This window comes from Pan troglodytes, chromosome 3, assembly GCF_028858775.2.
Source record: "Pan troglodytes isolate AG18354 chromosome 3, NHGRI_mPanTro3-v2.0_pri, whole genome shotgun sequence".
NCBI lineage: Eukaryota > Metazoa > Chordata > Mammalia > Primates > Hominidae > Pan > Pan troglodytes.
Genome location: NC_072401.2, coordinates 65,970,129 through 65,993,953, shown reverse-complemented (window position 1 = coordinate 65,993,953; position 23,825 = coordinate 65,970,129). Strand labels below are relative to the sequence as shown.

Genomic DNA, 23,825 nt, shown 5'->3' with positions numbered 1-23,825 from the left:
CAAGTTTAACTTTATAAGAAATGGTCAAACTGCTTTCCATTGTGGTTTTACCATTTAACATTTTAATCGGCAGTGTATGAGTTTCAGTGCTTTCATTTTTTCCAACATATTTTATGGTGAATCTTAAATGTTAGATAATCTACTAAATGTATAATGACATCTCATTGTTGTTCAATCTGCATTCTGTTAATTACATTGTGCATTTTTAAAGTGTTTATTTGTTGTGTATTTTATTTGGTGACGTTCCTGTTCAAATATTTGCCCATTTTTTATTAGGTTGATTTTGATTTTGTTTTTACTGAGCTTTGAGGTTTCTTTATATATTCTGTACACTGTTTCTTCATCAAATATGTGATTCGTAGTGATATTTTTCTAGTCTCTGATTTGTCTTTTTATTTACTTAACTGAGTCTTTTGCAGAATATTAGTTCTCAATGTTTTATGTCTGTAGTTTAGAAATAATTGCCTAACAAAAGTTAGAAAATCTGTTATGTTTTATTTTACAAATTGTATTGTTTTAGATTATGTCCTTAAATTTGTGACCCATATTTGTGTGTGTGTGTCTGTGTGTGTCTGTGTTTGTGTGTGCATGCCCGTGCACATGTATTTCTGTACCATCTATTCTATTTCATTGATTTATTTGTTTATTGTCATGCTCAATGACAGTAAGGCATTGGCCTTACTGTCCAGCTTTCTATAAAAAAATTATTACGTATTACTTATATGTAATAAGTCTTTAAATAAGCTTGGGTACATTTTACAACTTTATTCTTTTATATTAAATTTGTTTTGTCTATTCTAAATATTAGCTTTTTTATAAAACTTCAGGATAAACTTTTCAAATTTCAGAAAATGCCTGGCACCATTTCAATTGGGATTGTGTTGAACTTATAGATCAATTTGCAGACAATTGACATCCTAAAAATACCGAGTCTTCCAATCAATAAACATGGTGTATCTCTCCATTTACTTAGATATTTTTAAACTTCCCTCAAATAGTTGTGTTGATTTTAGAGTACATGTTTAACAGATATTTTGTCAGATTTGTATTTTGTATTTTGATCCAATTGGATATGGTATCTTGAATTTACTTTCCCTTTGATTTTGTAGCTTATATAAATATACCCTATGTTTGTTTCTTCATGTTGTATCTTACAAATTTGTTAATCTCATTAATTAGATCTAATAGAATTTTTGTTTATTCCCTGGATTGTCCACATTGATGATCATGTCATCCATGACAAAAACAATTCTTTCAAATCTGGATTTTGTGTGTGTGTGTGTGCATGATTTTCACATATAGAAACCCAAGTACAAGGTAAGAGAGAAGTGGTCAGAATGGAAATCTTTGCTTCGATCCTGATATTAAGAGGAAAATGTTGGAAAATATTAATTCTATCACCTTTAAGATAGCTTGATAAATAGTGATAGCTATAGGTTTTACTTAGAATACATTTATCATTTAGAGAACGTTTCCTTTTGTTTCTTGTTTGCTGACAGTTTTTATCAGCAATAAATGTTGCATTTTTAAAATGCTTTTAAAAAATCTATTGACATAATTATATTCATATTCTCTTTTGGTCTTCTATTATGGTAATTTTTTTGTGAATTTAAAAGATAAACAATATTATATATATGTATATATATATATGTATGTAAATGATTTTCAGAAAAAAGGAAGATTTTACCAAATACAAGATGGATTGTGATTCTTTTTTTTTTTTTTTTTTTTTTTTTTGGGGTATGAATTTTTTTTTTTTTTTTATTATACTTTAAGTTTTAGGGTACATGTGCACATTGTGCAGGTTAGTTACATATGTATACATGTGCCATGCTGGTGCGCTGCACCCACCAACTCGTCATCCAGCATTAGGTATATCTCCCAATGCTATCCCTCCCCGCTCCCCCCTCCCCACCACAGTCCCCAGAGTATGATATTCCCCTTCCTGTGTCCATGTGATCTCATTGTTCAATTCCCACCTATGAGTGAGAATATGTGGTGTTTGGTTTTTTGTTCTTGCGATAGTTTACTGAGAATGATGGTTTCCAATTTCATCCATGTCCCTACAAAGGATATGAACTCATCATTTTTTATGGCTGCATAGTATTCCATGGTGTATATGTGCCACATTTTCTTAATCCAGTCTATCATTGTTGGACATTTGGGTTGGTTCCAAGTCTTTGCTATTGTGAATAATGCCGCAATAAACATACGTGTGCATGTGTCTTTATAGCAGCATGATTTATAGTCCTTTGGGTATATACCCAGTAATGGGATGGCTGGGTCAAATGGTATTTCTAGTTCTAGATCCCTGAGGAATCGCCACACTGACTTCCACAATGGTTGAACTAGTTTACAGTCCCACCAACAGTGTAAAAGTGTTCCTATTTCTCCGCATCCTCTCCAGCACCTGTTGTTTCCTGACTTTTGAATGATTGCCATTCTAACTGGTGTGAGATGATATCTCATAGTGGTTTTGATTTGCATTTCTCTGATGGCCAGTGATGATGAGCATTTTTTCATGTGTTTTTTGGCTGCATAAATGTCTTCTTTTGAGAAGTGCCTGTTCATGTCCTTCGCCCACTTTTTGATGGGGTTGTTTGTTTTTTTCTTGTAAATTTGTTTGAGTTCACTGTAGATTCTGGATATTAGCCCTTTGTCAGATGAGTAGGTTGCGAAAATTTTCTCCCATGTTGTAGGTTGCCTATTCACTCTGATGGTAGTTTCTTTTGCTGTGCAGAAGCTCTTTAGTTTAATTAGATCCCATTTGTCAATTTTGGCTTTTGTTGCCATTGCTTTTGGTGTTTTGGACATGAAGTCCTTGCCCACGCCTATGTCCTGAATGGTAATGCCTAGGTTTTCTTCTAGGGTTTTTATGGTTTTAGGTCTAACGTTTAAATCTTTAATCCATCTTGAATTGATTTTTGTATAAGGTGTAAGGAAGGGATCCAGTTTCAGCTTTCTACATATGGCTAGCCAGTTTTCCCAGCACCATTTATTAAATAGGGAATCCTTTCCCCATTGCTTGTTTTTCTCAGGTTTGTCAAAGATCAGATAGTTGTAGGTAAGCGGCGTTATTTCTGAGGGCTCTGTTCTGTTCCATTGATCTATATTTCTGTTTTGGTACCAGTACCATGCTGTTTTGGTTACTGTAGCCTTGTAGTATAGTTTGAAGTCAGGTAGTGTGATGCCTCCAGCTTTGTTCTTTTGGCTTAGGATTGACTTGGCGATGCGGGCTCTCTTTTGGTTCCATATGAACTTTAAAGTAGTTTTTTCCAATTCTGTGAAGAAAGTCATTGGTAGCTTGATGGGGATGGCATTGAATCTGTAAATTACCTTGGGCAGTATGGCCATTTTCACGATATTGATTCTTCCTACCCATGAGCAAGGAATGTTCTTCCACTTGTTTGTATCCTCTTTTATTTCCTTGAGCAGTGGTTTGTAGTTCTCCTTGAAGAGGTGCTTCACATCCCTTGTAAGTTGGATTCCTAGGTATTTTATTCTCTTTGAAGCAATTGTGAATGGGAGTTCACTCATGATTTGGCTCTCTGTTTGTCTGTTGTTGGTGTATAAGAATCCTTGTGATTTTTGTACATTGATTTTGTATCCTGAGACTTTGCTGAAGTTGCTTATCAGCTTAAGGAGATTTTGGGCTGAGACAATGGGGTTTTCTAGATAAACAATCATGTCGTCTGCAAACAGGGACAATTTGACTTCCTCTTTTCCTAATTGAATACCCTTTATTTCCTTCTCCTGCCTGATTGCCCTGGCCAGAACTTCCAACACTATGTTGAATAGGAGCGGTGAGAGAGGGCATCCCTGTCTTGTGCCAGTTTTCAAAGGGAATGCTTCCAGTTTTTGCCCATTCAGTATGATATTGGCTGTGGGTTTGTCATAGATAGCTCTTATTATTTTGAAATATGTCCCATCAATACCTAATTTATTGAGAGTTTTTAGCATGAAGGGTTGTTGAATTTTGTCAAAGGCTTTTTCTGCATCTATTGAGATAATCATGTGGTTTTTGTCTTTGGCTCTGTTTATATGCTGGATTACATTTATTGATTTGCGTATGTTGAACCAGCCTTGCATCCCAGGGATGAAGCCCACTTGATCATGGTGGATAAGCTTTTTGATGTGCTGCTGGATTCGGTTTGCCAGTATTTTATTGAGGATTTTTGCATCAATGTTCATCAAGGATATTGGTCTAAAATTCTCTTTTTTGGTTGTGTCTCTGCCAGGCTTTGGTATCAGAATGATGCTGGCCTCATAAAATGAGTTAGGGAGGATTCCCTCTTTTTCTATTGATTGGAATAGTTTCAGAAGGAATGGTACCAGTTCCTCCTTGTACCTCTGGTAGAATTCGGCTTTGAATCCATCTGGTCCTGGACTCTTTTTGGTTGGTAAACTATTGATTATTGCCACAATTTCAGCTTCTGTTATTGGTCTATTCAGAGATTCAACTTCTTCCTGGTTTAGTCTTGGGAGAGTGTATGTGTCAAGGAATGTATCCATTTCTTCTAGATTTTCTAGTTTATTTGCGTAGAGGTGTTTGTAGTATTCTCTGATGGTAGTTTGTATTTCTGTGGGATCGGTGGTGATATCCCCTTTATCATTTTTTATTGCGTCTATTTGATTCTTCTCTCTTTTTTTCTTTATTAGTCTTGCTAGCGGTCTATCAATTTTGTTGATCCTTTCAAAAAACCAGCTCCTGGATTCATTAATTTTTTGAAGGGTTTTTTGTGTCTCTATTTCCTTCAGTTCTGCTCTGATTTTAGTTATTTCTTGCCTTCTGCTAGCTTTTGAATGTGTTTGCTCTTGCTTTTCTAGTTCTTTTAATTGTGATGTTAGGGTGTCAATTTTGGATCTTTCCTGCTTTCTCTTGTGGGCATTTAGTGCTATAAATTTCCCTCTGTACACTGCTTTGAATGCGTCCCAGAGATTCTGGTATGTTGTGTCTTTGTTCTCGTTGGTTTCAAAGAACATCTTTATTTCTGCCTTCATTTCGTTATGTACCCAGCAGTCATTCAGGAGCAGGTTGTTCAGTTTCCATGTAGTTGAGCGGCTTTGAGTGAGATTCTTAATCCTGAGTTCTAGTTTGATTGCACTGTGGTCTGAGAGATAGTTTGTTATAATTTCTGTTCTTTTACATTTGCTGAGGAGAGCTTTACTTCCAACTCTGTGGTCAATTTTGGAATAGGTGTGGTGTGGTGCTGAAAAAAATGTATATTCTGTTGATTTGGGGTGGAGAGTTCTGTAGATGTCTATTAGGTCCGCTTGGTGCAGAGCTGAGTTCAATTCCTGGGTATCCTTGTTGACTTTCTGTCTCGTTGATCTGTCTAATGTTGACAGTGGGGTGTTAAAGTCTCCCATTATTAATGTGTGGGAGTCTAAGTCTCTTTGTAGGTCACTCAGGACTTGCTTTATGAATCTGGGTGCTCCTGTATTGGGTGCATAAATATTTAGGATAGTTAGCTCCTCTTGTTGAATTGATCCCTTTACCATTATGTAATGGCCTTCTTTGTCTCTTTTGATCTTTGTTGGTTTAAAGTCTGTTTTATCAGAGACTAGGATTGCAACCCCTGCCTTTTTTTGTTTTCCATTTGCTTGGTAGATCTTCCTCCATCCTTTTATTTTGAGCCTATGTGTGTCTCTGCACGTGAGATGGGTTTCCTGAATACAGCACACTGATGGGTCTTGACTCTTTATCCAACTTGCCAGTCTGTGTCTTTTAATTGGAGAATTTAGTCCATTTACATTTAAAGTTAATATTGTTATGTGTGAATTTGATCCTGTCATTATGATGTTAGCTGGTGATTTTGCTCATTAGTTGATGCAGTTTCTTCCTAGTCTTGATGGTCTTTACATTTTGGCATGATTTTGCAGCGGCTGGTACCGGTTGTTCCTTTCCATGTTTAGCGCTTCCTTCAGGAGCTCTTTTAGGGCAGGCCTGGTGGTGACAAAATCGGTCAGCATTTGCTTGTCTGTAAAGTATTTTATTTCTCCTTCACTTATGAAGCTTAGTTTGGCTGGATATGAAATTCTGGGTTGAAAATTCTTTTCTTTAAGAATGTTGAATATTGGCCCCCACTCTCTTCTGGCTTGTAGGGTTTCTGCCGAGAGATCCGCTGTTAGTCTGATGGGCTTCCCTTTGAGGGTAACCCGACCTTTCTGTCTGGCTGCCCTTAACATTTTTTCCTTCATTTCAACTTTGGTGAATCTGACAATTATGTGTCTTGGAGTTGCTCTTCTCGAGGAGTATCTTTGTGGCGTTCTCTGTATTTCCTGAATCTGAACGTTGGCCTGCCTTGCTAGATTGGGGAAGTTCTCCTGGATAATATCCTGCAGAGTGTTTTCCAACTTGGTTTCATTCTCCGCATCACTTTCAGGTACACCAATCAGACGTAGATTTGGTCTTTTCACATAGTCCCATATTTCTTGGAGGCTTTGCTCATTTCTTTTTATTCTTTTTTCTCTAGACTTCCCTTCTCGCTTCGTTTCATTCATTTCATCTTCCATCGCTGATACCCTTTCTTCCAGTTGATCGCATCGGCTCCTGAGGCTTCTGCATTCTTCACGTAGTTCTCGAGCCTTGGTTTTCAGCTCCATCAGCTCCTTTAAGCACTTCTCTGTATTGGTTATTCTAGTTATACATTCTTCTAAATTTTTTTCAAAGTTTTCAACTTCTTTGCCTTTGGTTTGAATGTCCTCCCGTAGCTCAGAGTAATTTGATCGTCTGAAGCCTTCTTCTCTCAGCTCGTCAAAATCATTCTCCATCCAGCTTTGTTCCGTTGCTGGTGAGGAACTGCGTTCCTTTGGAGGAGGAGAGGCGCTCTGCATTTTAGAGTTTCCTGTTTTTCTGTTCTGTTTTTTCCCCATCTTTGTGGTTTTATCTACTTTTGGTCTTTGATGATGGTGATGTACAGATGGGTTTTCGGTGTGGATGTCCTTTCTGTTTGTTAGTTTTCCTTCTAACAGACAGGACCCTCAGCTGCAGGTCTGTTGGAATACCCTGCCCTGTGAGGTGTCAGTGTGCCCCTGCTGGGGGGTGCCTCCCAGTTAGGCTGCTCGGGGGTCAGGGGTCAGGGACCCACTTGAGGAGGCAGTCTGCCCGTTCTCAGATCTCCAGCTGCGTGCTGGGAGAACCACTGCTCTCTTCAAAGCTGTCAGACAGGGACATTTAAGTCTGCAGAGGTTACTGCTGTCTTGTCTGTCTGTGCCCTGCCCCCAGAGGTGGAGCCTACAGAGGCAGGCAGGCCTCCTTGAGCTGTGGTGGGCTCCACCCAGTTCGAGCTTCCCGGCTGCTTTGTTTACCTAAGCAAGCCTGGGCAATGGCGGGCGCCCCTCCCCCAGCCTCGCTGCCGCCTTGCAGTTTGATCTCAGACTGCTGTGCTAGCAATCAGCGAGATTCCGAGGGCGTAGGACCCTCCGAACCAGGTGTGGGATATAGTCTCGTGGTGCGCCGTTTTTTAAGCCGGTCTGAAACGCGCAATATTCGGGTGGGAGTGACCCGAGTTTTCCAGGTGCGTCCGTCACCCCTTTCTTTGACTCGGAAAGGGAACTCCCTGACCCCTTGCGCTTCCCAGGTGAGGCAATGCCTCGCCCTGCTTCGGCTCGCGCACGGTGCGCGCACCCACTGGCCTGCGCCCACTGTCTGGCACTCCCTAGTGAGATGAACCCGGTACCTCAGATGGAAATGCAGAAATCACCGTCTTCTGCGTCGCTTACGCTGGGAGCTGTAGACCGGAGCTGTTCCTATTTGGCCATCTTGGCTCCTCCCCGGATTGTGATTCTTTATTTAAAAAACATGAATGTATTATTGCATAGACTTTAATGTACTAAGTGTTTTGGATATTTATTGATGCGTAACAATCTACATTTAGACACATAAAAACATTTCCTCATTGTTATCATCTATCATAGTTAGAAGAGTAACGGGTCTCAACTAATCAGTCATTGCTCAGTTTTTCATTCATATAGGAGCTGGGGCCAGAGTCATCTAGAAAATTTCTCACACACAGCTGGTGCCTAGGTTAGAAAGACTCGGTTGGGATTAGCTTAGGCTGCAGGGCATTTTCCTCCACAAGGCCTCGTCAGCCTTGCAGCCTCAGTGTAGCTGAACTTCTTACATGGTGACTGGAGGCTCCCAAAGCTTATATCCAAGAGAAACCAGCAGAAACTGTATACATATTCTAACCTAGCCTTAGAAATCATGCAGCACGACTTTCACTATATTCTGATCATTGAAGAAGTCACAAAGGCCTGCCTGGTTTAAAAACAGGAGGGCATTGACTCTAATTCTTCATGGGAGGCTTAACAAAGTATTTGTACATGTGTTTTAAACCTACAGAACAAATGATAGGCTATGCTTTTATTTAAAATCTAAATTTATAAAACTATTTAAAGTAAAAATATAACTTATTTCAATCCTGGCCTTATGAGTTTGCCCTGAAGGTTTTGCACTTCTACGTCTTCAGTATATTTGATTATCTCACTTAGAGGATTCAACAACTTTTCTGTACCTGAGCTAGAAAAATTGTATCAAGAAAGCCCATTTGAATTCTCATGTGTAGAACCGTAATCTACAGAATTTGTAAGCAGTCAAATGCATACACAAATAGATAAAAAGCCTAATTCTTTTCCGCTTTTCATTCCTGCACTACTCATTCACTGGGCAATAAAATGCACCATAATTTTGCACAAATTGAGAGACCTTTGGAAAAATATATTGTGACGTTACAGTATTCCATGGTGTACTATTTCAGGTTTTTTTCACATTTCACATGATGGAAAATAATAATTTTAAAGTCATTATCTCTTTCCAGAGTAATAGTTTGGAGGAACAGGTGCATGTCATCTCAGTCTCAGTCTGGAGCTCATTTCAATAGACTCAGATTGGCTGATTTTTTTTAAAGACATCACTATTAGTTGTCTCATTTGTTACAGCCATTCTTTGCTGTTCTCACATCTGTCAAAGTCTATACAAATAGCCCCGTAGAGGAAGCAGATGTTACAAAGTTATAATTTAGTTGTTTGTTTTGCCTCATAGACAAAATGTGGACAGTAAACATCCTGGTCTGTTAAGCATCGTTATCAAATGCAAATTGTTGATGAATTTTTTGATTAGTTTGTCACGGCTTTTGTAATGCTTATCTCACTAATTAGTACTGGAGAAAACATAGTATTCTCAGAAGCTAAACCCTTAAATAAGCCGGATAGGTAGACAGGTAGGTACATAGCTAAGAAAGTATATAGGCAGACATAAAGGCAGATATAAAGATATACTTAGGTATTGATTTGTATAAAAGCTGAGTGTGATATTGTGATTACACTTGTAATTATATAACATATGTGAAATTTACCTAATATGTAGACATATTCGATTTATCCACAAAATGTTGTACTACACATAAGCTTTTCTCTCAAAATAGAAATACCAAATATTGAGTAGTAAAGAAAGAAGACATACATACACTTTTGTGGAATGTTAAATTATATTTTTGTGATTGATATTATTTTGATTTTTATTTTGTTTATATATCTTAGGCGAACTTACTGACATTATTTATGAATAAGTAATGGACAGATTAATTTAGAGTTATTTATTATACTTTAGCACTTTCATTTATCTGCTTATGTATTCATTTAAAAACACAAAGTATAAGTGAATTGAATGTAATTTTGTGTTTGTTATATCAATAGACATATTTTCTGCTTGATCCTCAGTGGCTATTTTATCTAACTTTTTTTTACTTATTTATCTTACCAAATGTCCCTCTTTTCAAACTAGAATGTAAGCCCCTTGAATGCACAACTATTTGTCTGTTCCATACAGTCCTAGAGTAGAACCTGCTACAGTGTAGGTGCTCTATAAATGTTTATTCAACATAATAAACAAATTAACATCATAAATATAAATAAGAAGAGACATTAGTTTTTGAAATATGAAATGTAGTCTTTGCTTAGAGTTCCATGGATATTGAAAATAACATATTGCTACTACCATTAATAATAGTAAGAATTATGATTTTGATGATAAAATGAAAACTAAGGAAATATAAAACACAATAAGTAAACAAATAAGATCAGAGCATATTCTACAAGTGCACGGAAATTAACTTCTAAAGAAATATTTCTGTGTATCAATATTGAAAGGCAATTTTTTTCTGTTTTGAAATTACAAATATAAATTTATAACTTGTAAAGCATTAGGACATTCTGAATTTAATGAAAATATTGATGCTATGCTAAATTGTCTGAATAACTTTCTTGCTTTCCTGAATAGAAAAATATATACTCTTTGTTACTAAAATTATGAAAGACAGCATGATTTTTTTCTACAAAAAAATGAAATCTTTGCTTGATATTACTCTATTATTTCAAAATAGGTAAATGTCCTTCTATCACATAAAAATAAAAAGATACCACCCACTTTGATGTAATTGAATATGAAGGCTCGTGAAACTATTGGTAATTATATAAATTATCCCCCAAGAAATAAAAATGCTAAAGTATTTCACATTTCTGTGATACAGACTTAAAGTGGTTATTAATTATATGTATGTTATGCTCAGACATAAATAAATCCTTTTGGAAATTGACTTTAAAACATGGATTTTACCCTAATAAAATCAAAGTATAGGTGTGGTCAGTAATTTTCTACACTTCTCTATGTTTTCCCCAAATCATTAAAATTTCAAAACCTATTATTTGTTTTACTTTGTTTTTACGATATCAAGGGTTATAGTTTTTGAAATTATCTGAATTTTAATTAATTTGAAATGCATTTAAACTTTAACTTTAGTATAATCTGTCATTTGTAATTGTTTAAAAGTCATTTTATTTTATATAAGACACTTTGTTATAGCTAAAGGTACACTTTATTTAATTTTTTTTTTGAAGCAAAGCTTGTATTTATTATTGTGGATAGACTTCAGAAGTTATTGGATATGTTTTTTCCCTTCAATTTACTTTTGTTCCTTTAAGAAAACCTCCCAGTTACCTGTCATAGAGTGAACAAAAATAGCACATGTATACCCAACAGAAAACAAGCAGGTTTATTCCAAATATATATGTAAAGTATTTTTTCATAATAAATTAATTAAAGTAATAAAAACACTGTGAAGTATCTTGAGCAATAAAATATTGTCTTATATTGAAGTAATTAAAAATAAGGTTTGAAAATATATCCACAGCTTTGTATTGAATTCACAAGTAAGAACACAAACTTACAATGATAACAATGTACTTATAATTAATTTTTTAAAAAACACAGTGCTCAACATTTATAAGGTTGCACTGTTAAATATTTTTCATAATAATGTGCCTTCCTAAAGCTTAAAATATTTTAATGTTAAATAATGTTTATAAAAATTTTATATTGATTTAATTACTTCCATTTTTATTTTCACATATAGTTTAAATAAGATTATGCTTAAATGTTTCTTGGATATTTGATATAATTAGATAAGAAGTTACTGTGAAAGTGAAAGATTTAAACTGCTTACATTATTTCTCTAATGCATATACAATTATTAGTATTTGGAAATCATTGCAGCTCATTTTGGTAAGTTATTTTTCTAAAAATATTATCAGTTATGTTTTCAAAACTAGTCTGATAGTAATGTTCATAATATAATCTTATTAGCATTTTTATCACTAAAGCTTCTTTTTCATGATTTTTTTCATTCCAAGTATAGTTTGTTGTCTCCTATTAAAAAATAAAATAATTATCACAGGTTATAATTTTTATTCACTCATTGTAAAGATATTTTATATTTTCTGCAATGAACATAAATTATTTTTGTCATAAAATGAAATATATATTTATGTTCTTTATCAGTATATTAATAATTAGTCATTTCATATATTAGCCTGCATATAATACTATCAATACTGTAAGAAGGTTTAGTAATCATAAATATTATAAATGATTATAGCATCACAATCCTAGTAGGTTTTATATTTATTATTCATATTTCCATATAATTTATTTAACTAAATACCTATATTTGAATTAAATCATTATAAGATACTGAATTCATATGGAAGAACTGTCATCCTGCCATATTGTTCTTGTTCTGTTTCCAAGAACAATGTATAATAATTGTAACAATCATTTTCTATTACTGATTTTTAAACATTTATGCCAATTTGATAAAGATAATATGCAGGCCAGACACTGTGGTTCATGCCTGTAATCCCAGCTCTTTGGGAAGCTGAGGTGTGCAGATCCCTTGAGCTCAGGAGTTGGAGACCATCCTAGGCAACATGGTGAAACCTACATGAAATAAAAAGGTTTGCCAAGGATGGTGCCACTGCACTCACGCGTGGGTGACAGAGTGAGATCCTCAGTCCAAAAAAAAAAAAATAAAGCAGTATAAATATTCTTGTGGAAATATCTTTTTAAGAACATATTGAACATTAAAAATACCTTTTTATTGAATTCCTGTATGTTTTGCTTATTTTTAAGGCATTCATATTTGTCTTACCTATTTTGAATGCCGTATTTATACAATGAGTATTACCACTTTGATAGACATAATAATTATTGCAAGTATATATTGCCTATTAGATTTATTTTATAGTTTATTTGATATAAACATTAAAAATATTTATGTCATCAGTCATATGAACATTTATTTGTAATCTGTTATATAACATTTCTTTAGGCAATCATGAATTCATGTTGGATCAAGTCATAAATGTTGATAAGTTTTGCTTTCCCATAATGAAATATGGCAAATGATTGATTTGTTTTAATTTAATCTTTCGAAGTGATTATGTGATTTTTTGATATTACATTTCTACATATTCTGTTGATATTCTGTTTCATTTCTAGCAGCTATTATACTTTCATGATGTAAATAAATTAGTATTTTACTGTTTCAAAAATTATACCTTTTTATTTTATGATACTTGCCATTGAGAAATTCCTTGTCCATTATTTATATTTAAAAAATTCCTTGTATGTTTTTGCTTGGTAGTTCTTACATATACGCAAGTATGTAGAAATATATGTTACACACATGGACATACATATATTCCATGTATTCATTGTAAATATGTATGTATATGAATATAATGATTAATGAATAAATAAAACATTTTTTAAATGTATCTACCAAAGTAAAATTAGGAAAATAGTGTAGACAGATTTAAATGAATTTTACCATGATCTTATTTATACTATAACTCTAACTTATGTAGGAGTCAAAATGAAGGATTTTTTTTTTTTTTTTGAGATGGAGTCTTGCTCTGTTGCCAGGCTGGAGTTCAGTGGTGAAATCTTGGCTCACTGCAACCTCCACCTACCAGGTTCAAGTAATTTCCCTGCCTCAGCCTCACCTAGTAGCTGAGACTACAGATGCACGCCACCACACCCGGCTAATGTTTTGTATATCAGTAGAGACGGGGTTTCACCATGTTGGCCAGGATGTTCTCAATCTCCTGAACTTGTGATCCACCGGCCTCCATCTCTCAAAGTGCTGGGATTACAGGCGTGAGCCACCACACCTGTCCAAAATAAAGGATTCTTCATTGTTAATATTGACTATTGATACTTTATTTTCTCTTATTTTAAACTTTAATAAATATAACAGAAATTGAAAAATGTTAAATTGCTACAAAGAAAAAATATATGAGTAAAATATAATTTATATTGCAAGGAACCAAAACATTAATTATTAAGCCAAAATAAAAAGAAAATATTAGTAATTAATATAAATATAATCCATATCTGCCATTGTGAATAAGCTATACAAATATAGAAAGGCAAATTGAAACTTAAAATAAAATTGGATATACATTCAATAATCTTTTTCTAGATTCATAAACAAATAGCTAAAAAGACATTTGCAAATGATAACATTATATGATAAACTTCTTAGAAAGCAGGTCGCTGCTATTTTATAAAGAAAATCCAATTGATATAACTAAATTAGAGTAAAAGATGCTTTAAATTGGTAAAATATGCAATCCACATCTAACATTTACTTTTATGAAACAATAGATACAACATTGAAACACATTACAATAACATATTGCCAGCTATGTATGTTCTTCCTGTTTTCTTATGATGAATTCATTATGTATAGGTCACTGATATGGTTTGGCTGTGTCCCCACCCAAATCTCAACTTGAATTATACCTCCCAGAATTCCCATGTGTTGTGGGAGGGACCCAAGGGGAGGTAATTTCATCATGGGGACCAGTCTTCCCTGTGCTATTCTCGTGATATTGAATAAGTCTCAGGGGATCGGATGTAAGTTTTATCAGGTGTTTCCACTTTTGCTTCTTGCTCATTTTCTTTTGTCGCCACCAGGTAAGAAGTGCCTTTCACCTCCTGCCATGATTCTGAGGCCTCCCCAGCCAGGTGGAACTGTAAGTCAAATTAAACCTCTTTTTCTTCCCAGTCTCAGTTATATCTTTATCAGCAGCATGAAAATGGACTAATACACTCACTGTGGTTTACCATGTTCTACTGTTTCATTTGTCATGCTTTGTTGAATGAAGGATGAGTGCTTAACCTAAAGGTCAACCTATGAGCTAATTTGATGAAAAATGTTTTGTTATGCTCCAAGACAAATGACTTAACCAATCACTTTCTTTCTTGAGACATATGGACACGACAGTTAAAAGTAAACATTGTAGTTTTGTCATTTGTAGCCACTAATGGTGGAGCAATGAGTATGGTAGTGTGCTTAGTGAGAAGAATAACATGATAGAATTGTTCCTGTGTCCTAAATAGGTCCTTACACTCTGAGAGGCTTGGTGTTACATGTATAACATATTATGATAAGAAAGGTAAATAAATAATAAACCAACATGTAACGATCAAGGATAGACTGCAAGGTTTACATAAAATTGGACAGAGAAGTTCTTCATTTTTTATGCCATAATACATTGTAATAAGGGACCTTAGATTGATTGTATTATGTTGTGAAATACCTTCTTGCTACTAAGCATCAAATGTAAAATTTCAAAGAAATTTATAAAGTGACTGGTTATACAAAAATGAACATAAAATGAAGATTATTATGTTGAGGTAGGTTAAACAAGCAACCAAGTTTTAGTAAGTAAATGTGCACATTTTATATTTTCATATATTAATTAATAATACACTGTGCAGAAAAAAATTATAGTTTATGAAATAGAATCAGTTTGCCTATGTGATTCTGTGATATAATAAGTTAATCATGTTTATTATCATGTTTTATGATGTGCTCTTATTACAAGTAGTAGGAAGTTTTCCTGGTTATTATGCTAACCCAAATATTAACTGATCAGATAATGATGCTTACTAAAAACAAAGAGAGCAGGAACAGGCAATGTTACATAATGGAAGCTCAGAAAAATGAGATTGTAATATGAATACTGGTCACAATGGTGATAATATAATCAATTTTGGGGGTATTCACTTTTCATACCTGAAAGAGTTGGCTTACAATATATTCAGTTTAGACTCATTTCAATTCTCAAGTTCCATGATAAAAAATGCAGTCTCAAAACTGCTTTTCAAAGCTTAAATGTTTATATTAGTTAACCAGTTAGAAACAATTCGTAGGGTTTCTACTAAGGATAACCAAGAAACAATCTCCTTGAAGGCAATTACCATTTATGATTTGTCTTTGTATTTTTAGAATCAAGTATTGTCTCTTACATAGGTAGTATGCTTCATATTGTTAAAAAATATTTATTTTGATAAGCATTCAAGTTAAAGTTTGCATTGTTATAAAAAAACCAATATAGAAATTTGGGGCATTTCTTACATATGTCTAAAACATTCTGAGTAAAGGTTAGTTCTCTGTAGAAAGATAATAAATACACTATGGAGAGATTTTTCACTGAAATATTATCCATATTCATCTTAGCTAACAACATTGCTCCGTGTAAGGTATTTAATATAAGGGTGAAAAGATGGAACTAAAGTATAAGAATTTATTCCTAATTTCTTCAAAGTATTTTAAAATTGTAATTCCAAAAACAAATAAACCAAGAAAAATTTTCTCCAGCTCTTAGGGAAGTATGCTACGCTAAGGGAAAAAAATGTACTTTTATTAAAGTGTAATGATCCTGCCTGTCAATGGGGAAAACTTTTGTCCCTGAGCATGTTTCCTACCAAAGATGGCATCATGATTAATGACAGAAAATGCTAGATAAATGGGTATCATAAAAGCTGCCAAAACGTTCATTCTTTTGCAAGTTACATTTTATCTTACATTGTCTCTTACATTATTAATGCAGAAAGCTGTTATTTCATTCATAAATAATTGAGTAAGCGCAGAGTGGAGGTTGGGAAATTGAGAAAAAAAAGAGATGCCATTTTCTCTCATCACAGTTGTGTATATACAGAGGACAGTAACAAATGTTATTGTCAACAATGTGTTCAATGGATTGCTTTGAAGATATTGATATTACTCTGTGATTAAACAATTGAAGAAAGCTCTGGCCTCACTGCTTAGGAGGATTTACATCTTCTTTTTCTCTCTGAATTTTTCTGTTACATAAATTAACAGCTATGACAGAGTGAATAGCATGTAACTCCACAATAGAAATGGCGCCTATGGACAAAACTGATTACTTTAATCAATATCATAATAACATGGTATATATTACTAAAGGGTTTTTAAAAAAATTTACAGCTGTGTTTTGCTAATGTGTGTTACATGAAGATGATATATGTAAGAAATGTATGTTGATACTCTTTAGCATATTCCTAAATCTTAGTGTATATTGCGTAAGACTAAGTAGTTAACTACTTAAAAAGGTATGAGTTTTGGAAATGATCAAGTACTGACCTATGAAATTATGTTACAGAAAGAGACACAGTAGAAAGGGAGAGAAGCTTGAAAATGTCTGTGGAAAAAAATACATGATAGAGTTAGATTTAGAAGAGAACCCGAGATAATTTCTAGAACTAAGAAATTCTATCAAAATATAAGCACTGTACTCAATTCATGTGTTTGATAATAGCATAGACACAGCTGACAGAGAAAGTAAACTTCCTAGAAGTGAAAAATAATTTTCCAATATTTTACCTGCAGGGATAAAAATAGACAGAAATTATAGAGGAGAGAGTAAAATGTGTGAGGTAGAAACATCTAACATATGTTTAATCTTAGTCCCCGTAAGATAAAAGGGAAAAATAAAGAAAATTAATATTTGGTATATTAATGGATTAAGTTTTCCTCAAAATGATTTAAAACACTAATTAAAAGTTCTAAAATCTTAGAGAATCCTGAGAATGATAAATAAAAATAAATTTCCACCAAAAATTTTATAGTGAAAATACAGAAGCCAAAAAAGCAAAGGATAATAAAACTTTAATAGAGTGAATAACTGTAATTCCCAAAATCAAAGTTTTTAACCTAAAAATATTGAAATTATCTATGCATGACAGTAAATTGACTACATGCTGTTATTCCGTAGGTTACATGAAGAAAATAAAATACATTTGGAGTAAATTTTGGTCAGTTTTGTGTCAATAAGTTTCCTAATTGTGACAAACTTGAGACATTTCTAGGAAACATAAAGGACTAAGGCTGAAAGAATAATCTTTTTTAAAAAATCATTCAGTATAGAAGTTTAAAACACAATTGGCGTTCATCTGTATTTATAATGCTTCAATTACAGATGGACCAAGATAATTATTATTTTTATTTATTGGCATGGACTATATACTATTTTCAAGGTACTTTGCTTGATGGAAAATTAAATACAAAAGGATACATCATTGGCTTTACTCTTCATCAGCTTACTATTGGATAGTTACATAAGAAGCTTAGGAAGAATGAGAATGTGCTATAACTGTGAGAAGTTGGAGGGTGGAGGCATGAATTCTCATTCTGGGCATCTGAAAACAGTTTGTGGAAGAGATAATATTTTATCCAGACCTTGAAAATATAGGTATGATTTTGAAAAAAAAAATGATGTGTGTAAACCAATAACATTTATTTACCAACATATTTACTCCTCTCTTTTTAAAATAACTTCCTGTACTTTAAATTCAGTCATCTAGGATCATTTTCTTTTGTGGAAATGTGCTATAGTACTCTTTCAGAAGCTATGTTAGTGTAAGCATTCTAATGATAGATTTATTCAAGTTTTGTCTAAATATTTTTACATTTAACCAATATTTTTGAAAGTAAGTTCATTGCATAGCATTCCAGATTGTCAATTATTGTTACTACCAATAATATTATTTACCAAAATATTTACTATCTTTTTTAAATGACTTCCTGTACTTTGAATTCATTCATCTAGGATCATTTTCTTTTGTGGAAATGGGCTATACTACTTTTAGAATCTCTGTTAGTGCAAGCATTCTAATGATAGATTCAAGTTTAGTCTAAATATTTCTACATTTAACCAACATTTTTGAAAGTAATTTAATTGCATAACATCCTAGGTTGTCAATTATTTTTGCTTCATTATTTTTATCATTTTGTTGTTATACTTAAATATGTTACAGTAATATCTTCTTGTCTTATTTTTGTGGTTGAAAATATTCTCAATTTTATTATCGCTCCCTTGGAAAAAAATACGTATTTTAATTGAAGCCTTTTTTGATAATTATCCATTATTATTGTGAATATTTATAAAGTATATTAGTGCCATAGATTTGGTAATTATTTACAATTATTTGCATTCACCTTTTAGTAAAATCAAATATTATTTTTATTTATTTATCTCTCAAATGTCTCCCACTATGATAGCAACATTCTTTTTCACTGTACTGATGGTATACTTTACCATATGACTTGCTTTGTTCCATTGAATGTGTACAGACACCAAGTGTGCCATGCTGAGCCAGGAACATTGGTGTGTTGTGTAAACATATTAGAAAATAAAAGAAAAAACTCTGTCTGTTCTCTTTCACTCTCTTTTACTCTAGATAGATATAAATAGATAAAGGTATGAATATAGATATAAATATGTATATGCAGACCTTTATAAAAATGATAGATAAAAAGATAAAATACAGACATATCTATGTAAGTGTAGAATAGAGATAGATAGGATATATTTTTATTTACCAAAATGTTTATCGCATCTTTTCCTCTTTATTTCATCCTTCAGATCCAAGTTTCTTTCTGATGCATTTTTTCTTCCTTTAGTTAAAGAATTTCCTTTACAGTTTTTAATGAATGTCTCCTAATGGTGACTTATCCCTCTATATTTTTTAACTTGAAAATGCATCTCAGATTTTTTTTGTTATTTTTGAAATATACTTTGGTGGGATATTGGATTCTAGATATTGTGGTGTATTTTTGAGGTGTTTGAATATGCCATTCTAGTATATTCTGGTGTCTGTCATTTCTAATGATAAATTATTCATTATTTATGTATTTTTTCTTTCATAGAATAGGTAGTTGGCCCTTTCCCTTGCTCCTTTTAGAACATTCTCTGTTTTTGTCTTTTCAACAGGATCTTGTTAATATGGGAAAGTGAGGTTTCTTTGTATTTACCTGCTTGATATTTAATGATTCTTTTAGGTCTTTGGGTTAACACTTTTTACAAATTTAGTTAAAAAGTTTTGGCCACTCTTGCTCCAATTTGTCTTTTCCTGTTTTGTGTTAACTCTTTTCTGTTTTGGAGACTTCAATTCCTTGTATATTATGCCACTTTATATTTTCCCACAAGACTCTGAGGTGCTCTTAATTTTTTTCTTTATTTTTTTCCTTCAGTGTTTAGATTGAATAATTGTTATTGATTTAGTTTTATGTTAATGTGTTATTTAGTTTGCTATTTTCAATATTTTATTCAAGACATCTCATAAGTATTGTATTTCAGTCTTACTATATCTATTTGGATCTTATTTTGTGAAGTTTTCTTTCTTCTTAAAATTACTTGTTTACTCGTTAAGACTGCTTCCTCCTTTAATCTATTAAACTTATTTTTAATCCATTACACATATTAATAATACCTGCTTTGATATATTGTCTTCTAATTCTAATATCTAGGGTCATCTCCAATTCTAATATCTAGAGTCAGTTTATGTTTACTAACTTTTGAATTATGAATTACACTCTTGATTTTTAAAAAGTGAGCATGTTAGTTTTTGGTACCCCATGCTGATCTTTGAATGGGAACAGCTTTGGGGAAGCACCATCTCTATTAAGCACAACAGTAGATACTGAAGAGTAGCACTGGACTCTGATGTGTACCTGTGATGATATTCTATCATGTATGAGATTGCATGCCTTTAGATCCAACATTCTATACCCCTTCTATTAGCGGTGCAGACTGTGACTGTGTGGATGAAAAGACAAACTCATACATACAATAAGTATGTATCCTTGTGAAAATAAACTGGTGTTTTGTTTGTCATAAAAGAAGGAGGACCATGTAGTGTATTTGTCATCAAGTGACCAGGTAATCCGAGTAAAAAATAATGCAACAATATCACATTGGGAAATCAATATTGGTCTCTGTTGTGAAACCAGTATGCATTTAGAGCTACCATTCATTTAGATGCAAAGGTAGCTATATAATCCTGGTTAAGTAGGAGTCCATGTTATGGGGAAAATATTCAGTACCTCTGCTACCATGGCAATTTTTTTCACCTACTCACCAAGCCAATGTGTTTCCTGTATGAAAAGCGGCATGTCAGGGAACTGAGCAAAGCATTGTTACTTTTTATTGGGGAAATTATTCTCAGCCTCCTCCATCTCAATTCTTGGCTTTTTCTGCTTTTGCAAATTAAGCAGTACCCTTGTTGACTGCCATTTTTTTCCCCTAGAGGTACTATACTCGATTATTTTTTAAAACTCCCTGTGGGTTCAGACCCCTTGATTTTCTTACTGATATTTCTGATTGCTGCAATTGAAGATTTCTGGTGGTTAAGCCTTGGCACCTGACCTCCATTCATTTGGTTACATATATATATATATATATATGAACATATATACATATATACGAACATATATACATATATATGAACATGTGTATATATAAACATACATATGAACATATGTATATATATGAACATATCTGTATACATATATGAACATTAATGAGTTTAGCTATGAGACTCTCTCTCCTATTATCTCCAATCTGCAAAAAGGAACACTGAACTTCTTAGTGATGTTGGTTTCATTCTCACTACTGTGTTCACACTGGGTTTGAAATACTGTGACTCTTGAGCCCTCCCATGAAACGCTTGTCAGTTTAACCGATCTGGAAAAGAGAGCTGAGTTGCCAGGTGTCAGCGTAGCTAATTAGAGCATCAAGCCAAAAATGAAATAGTTAAGTCTCTAATTATTTATAGTGATGATGATAAATCATCACTGGAAGAGGCACAAATTATTCTTGTTTTATGTTTTCCCATGGAATTTGTGGGTCAGGTAGACCAGTGTAAACATTAGGCTCTCCTACTGTTGAGAAAGCCCTGAACGAAAGGTCTGTCAGGATGGAAAAGTTTCTTTGAATTTTCATGAAGGAGACCTTGGTGATAAGGAGTTTTCATTATAAGGAGACCTATGGAGGCACAGGTTCTAGGAGTGCAGATATGCCTAAGAACATGGCTAGCCAGAGGGGACTAGTCAAGGGACTGCAGCTCCCTTCACAGAAGGCAGTGCACTGGCTGTGCATCAAGGCTGATGTGGGGAGGGCAGCTTTCTCCAGCGAAACCTGCCAGGTAAAGATTTTGTGATTAGTCTATGGTGAGACCTGAAAAGTCACACATAGGTTTTTAGTCAGGAACTAGACTCCTCAACACAATCTTCTGATGGGTCTTCTTGACACACATAATAATGAATTTTGGTATCCTTACACGTCTCCAATTCTGCCTTTGTTCCTATTCTGCCTTCCAGGCCAACTCTAGGATTTTTACCCCACTCAGCTTGGTCCCTTGGTTTCATCAGGTTTATAACAGCTGGTTTGTTTCGTTTCCAAATGTACTTGCCAGTGAGTTAAATCCCATGTCCTCAGACTTTGCCCTCTAGGTAACATATTCTTGGTTATCCAGACTTATGTTCTGTCTCCCTTGAGCAAGCTCTCTTACATTAAATCTTGTGTTAATACTACGCTGATTCCTGCCAGAATATGCTAGGAAATTATTTCATTTTTTGAATATATAATTACTTTCTGCCTTTATCAGATACAGCATATCTCTAGCTATTTATACTGCAATTTAATCTTACGTATAACCTAAAAGACAGAAGGGAAGATGGGGGCATCTCCTGAATGTGCATTTGCCAGAGAGTATGGGTCTGGTTCACTTGTGGATGAGGATAATTGCAGTATATTTTAACTCGTGGATAGTGCTATCTCTCATAATGGACATGTGGACCACTTTTGTAAATGATTACAAGGGAGTCTGAAATATCCGCATCCTCAATAATGTCTATTTATGTTTTCTATTCCATTTTTTAGCATCCCAGTTTTTGCAACAAGGGCCCAGATTTTGGCACAAGAGTACTGTCTTGGCAAAGCACATAAACATCTTTCAAGCAATGCAACTGCAACTACCAAAACCTGAGTCAGCTGCATAATGGCTTCCACTCCTTTTTTTACAGAATAAAAAGACAATTTTGTAAGGCTATGCAAGCTACCCTTTGACTCTTACAGTTAGACTTTATGTGCTGTTCGATGACCCTTATTTTCTCATTTTTCCTCTGTGCTATGTCAGTTTCAGCTTAGCAATCACCAGCCACCTTTGCTTTCTTCATAAGAATTCCTCTCTCACCCACATATTTTTAAAGCCATCACACCTGCAAGGGTGTTCTTCCTTTTCAGTATGTTTTCCAGGTCAATAACAGTAAAATCTTTACCAACTGGGCTGTGCTCAACATGCCACTAACCATAGTATCCATCTTTTTTCATCAGGCAGTGAATGTGCCACTCCTGAGACCCCATCTTACAACCTGATTTATCAGACTACTCCTGGTACCACATTTTAGGTCTTCTGAGAAGCAAGTAACAAGATGGATTTATCTGTGTACAAGATTTATTTGGCAACTTCCTGTAAAAGATAAATGGGGTATATGGAGCAGAAGTATGCTTAGAGAGCCTTTAGAACACATGTAGCTATGACATCAGTGAAATGAAACATAGGAGGAAGGGGAATTGTGTTGTTAGTCTCTGACTGAAGTGCAGAGTTCAATTCGCATTGGCCAGGATGATGGGGAGACTTCAAGCTAAAGAAACTCATCGGAAGTGCCCCATGTTTTATAGGTATATGCCTCCATTTGTATTCCCTCTACGCTTAAACACTGTCTGGGAGAAGTCCAGGGAGAAAGTGATATCTTTATGATGTAGTGGTGTACCTAGTGAGATGGCAACTGGGGATATCTGTTAACTATGCTCCTCAGAGCAATAGATTTCATGGGTATATTTTCATGTCTACCAAAACTGGGCATTGTAGAAAAGGGTAATGTAATATACTGACTCTGTATTCTCTCTGTTTTCTCTGTTATTGAGATTTATGTCTACTATGCAATTAAATTTCTTAGTCTTATAAACTCTGTCTCCCATGCAGTATGCATCACTTGATATACCTGCTCACTTCCAGAGGTTGTTTTTTTTACCCCTGCCTTCTTGGAGGGCTCTTGCCATTGCCTGTTTAGTGTAGTAGTCAGCCAATAATGTGGGTTGACTTTATTCTCATATATGTAGGTCAAGATTTCTGTAGTTACCTTACTGCTGCTGTTTATCTCTTCCCTAAATTTCAGCTGACCAGTCATCCCAGAGCTGTATACTCTTATATTTTAAGCTACAGAATCTCCAATTTGAGGTTGCCCAAGATGAGTTAATGTCGAGAAGTTGAATTCATTATAAAAACTTTGAATTCAGACAGGCGCGGTCGCTCACGTCTGTAATCCCAG

The 23,825-nt window shown here is 34.1% G+C and overlaps 1 protein-coding gene across 1 annotated transcript in view; it reads left to right on the top strand.

Annotated features, from left to right (window-relative positions):
• The window catches only part of LOC134809764 (uncharacterized), a 94,915-nt gene that overhangs the window by 12,991 nt on the left and 58,099 nt on the right, over positions 1-23,825 (top strand). Inside the window, exon 2 of the mRNA XM_063808470.1 lies at positions 14,321-14,379. Within this exon, the coding sequence (XP_063664540.1) occupies positions 14,321-14,379 (59 nt within the window). The remainder of the gene's footprint in view (positions 1-14,320; positions 14,380-23,825) is intronic.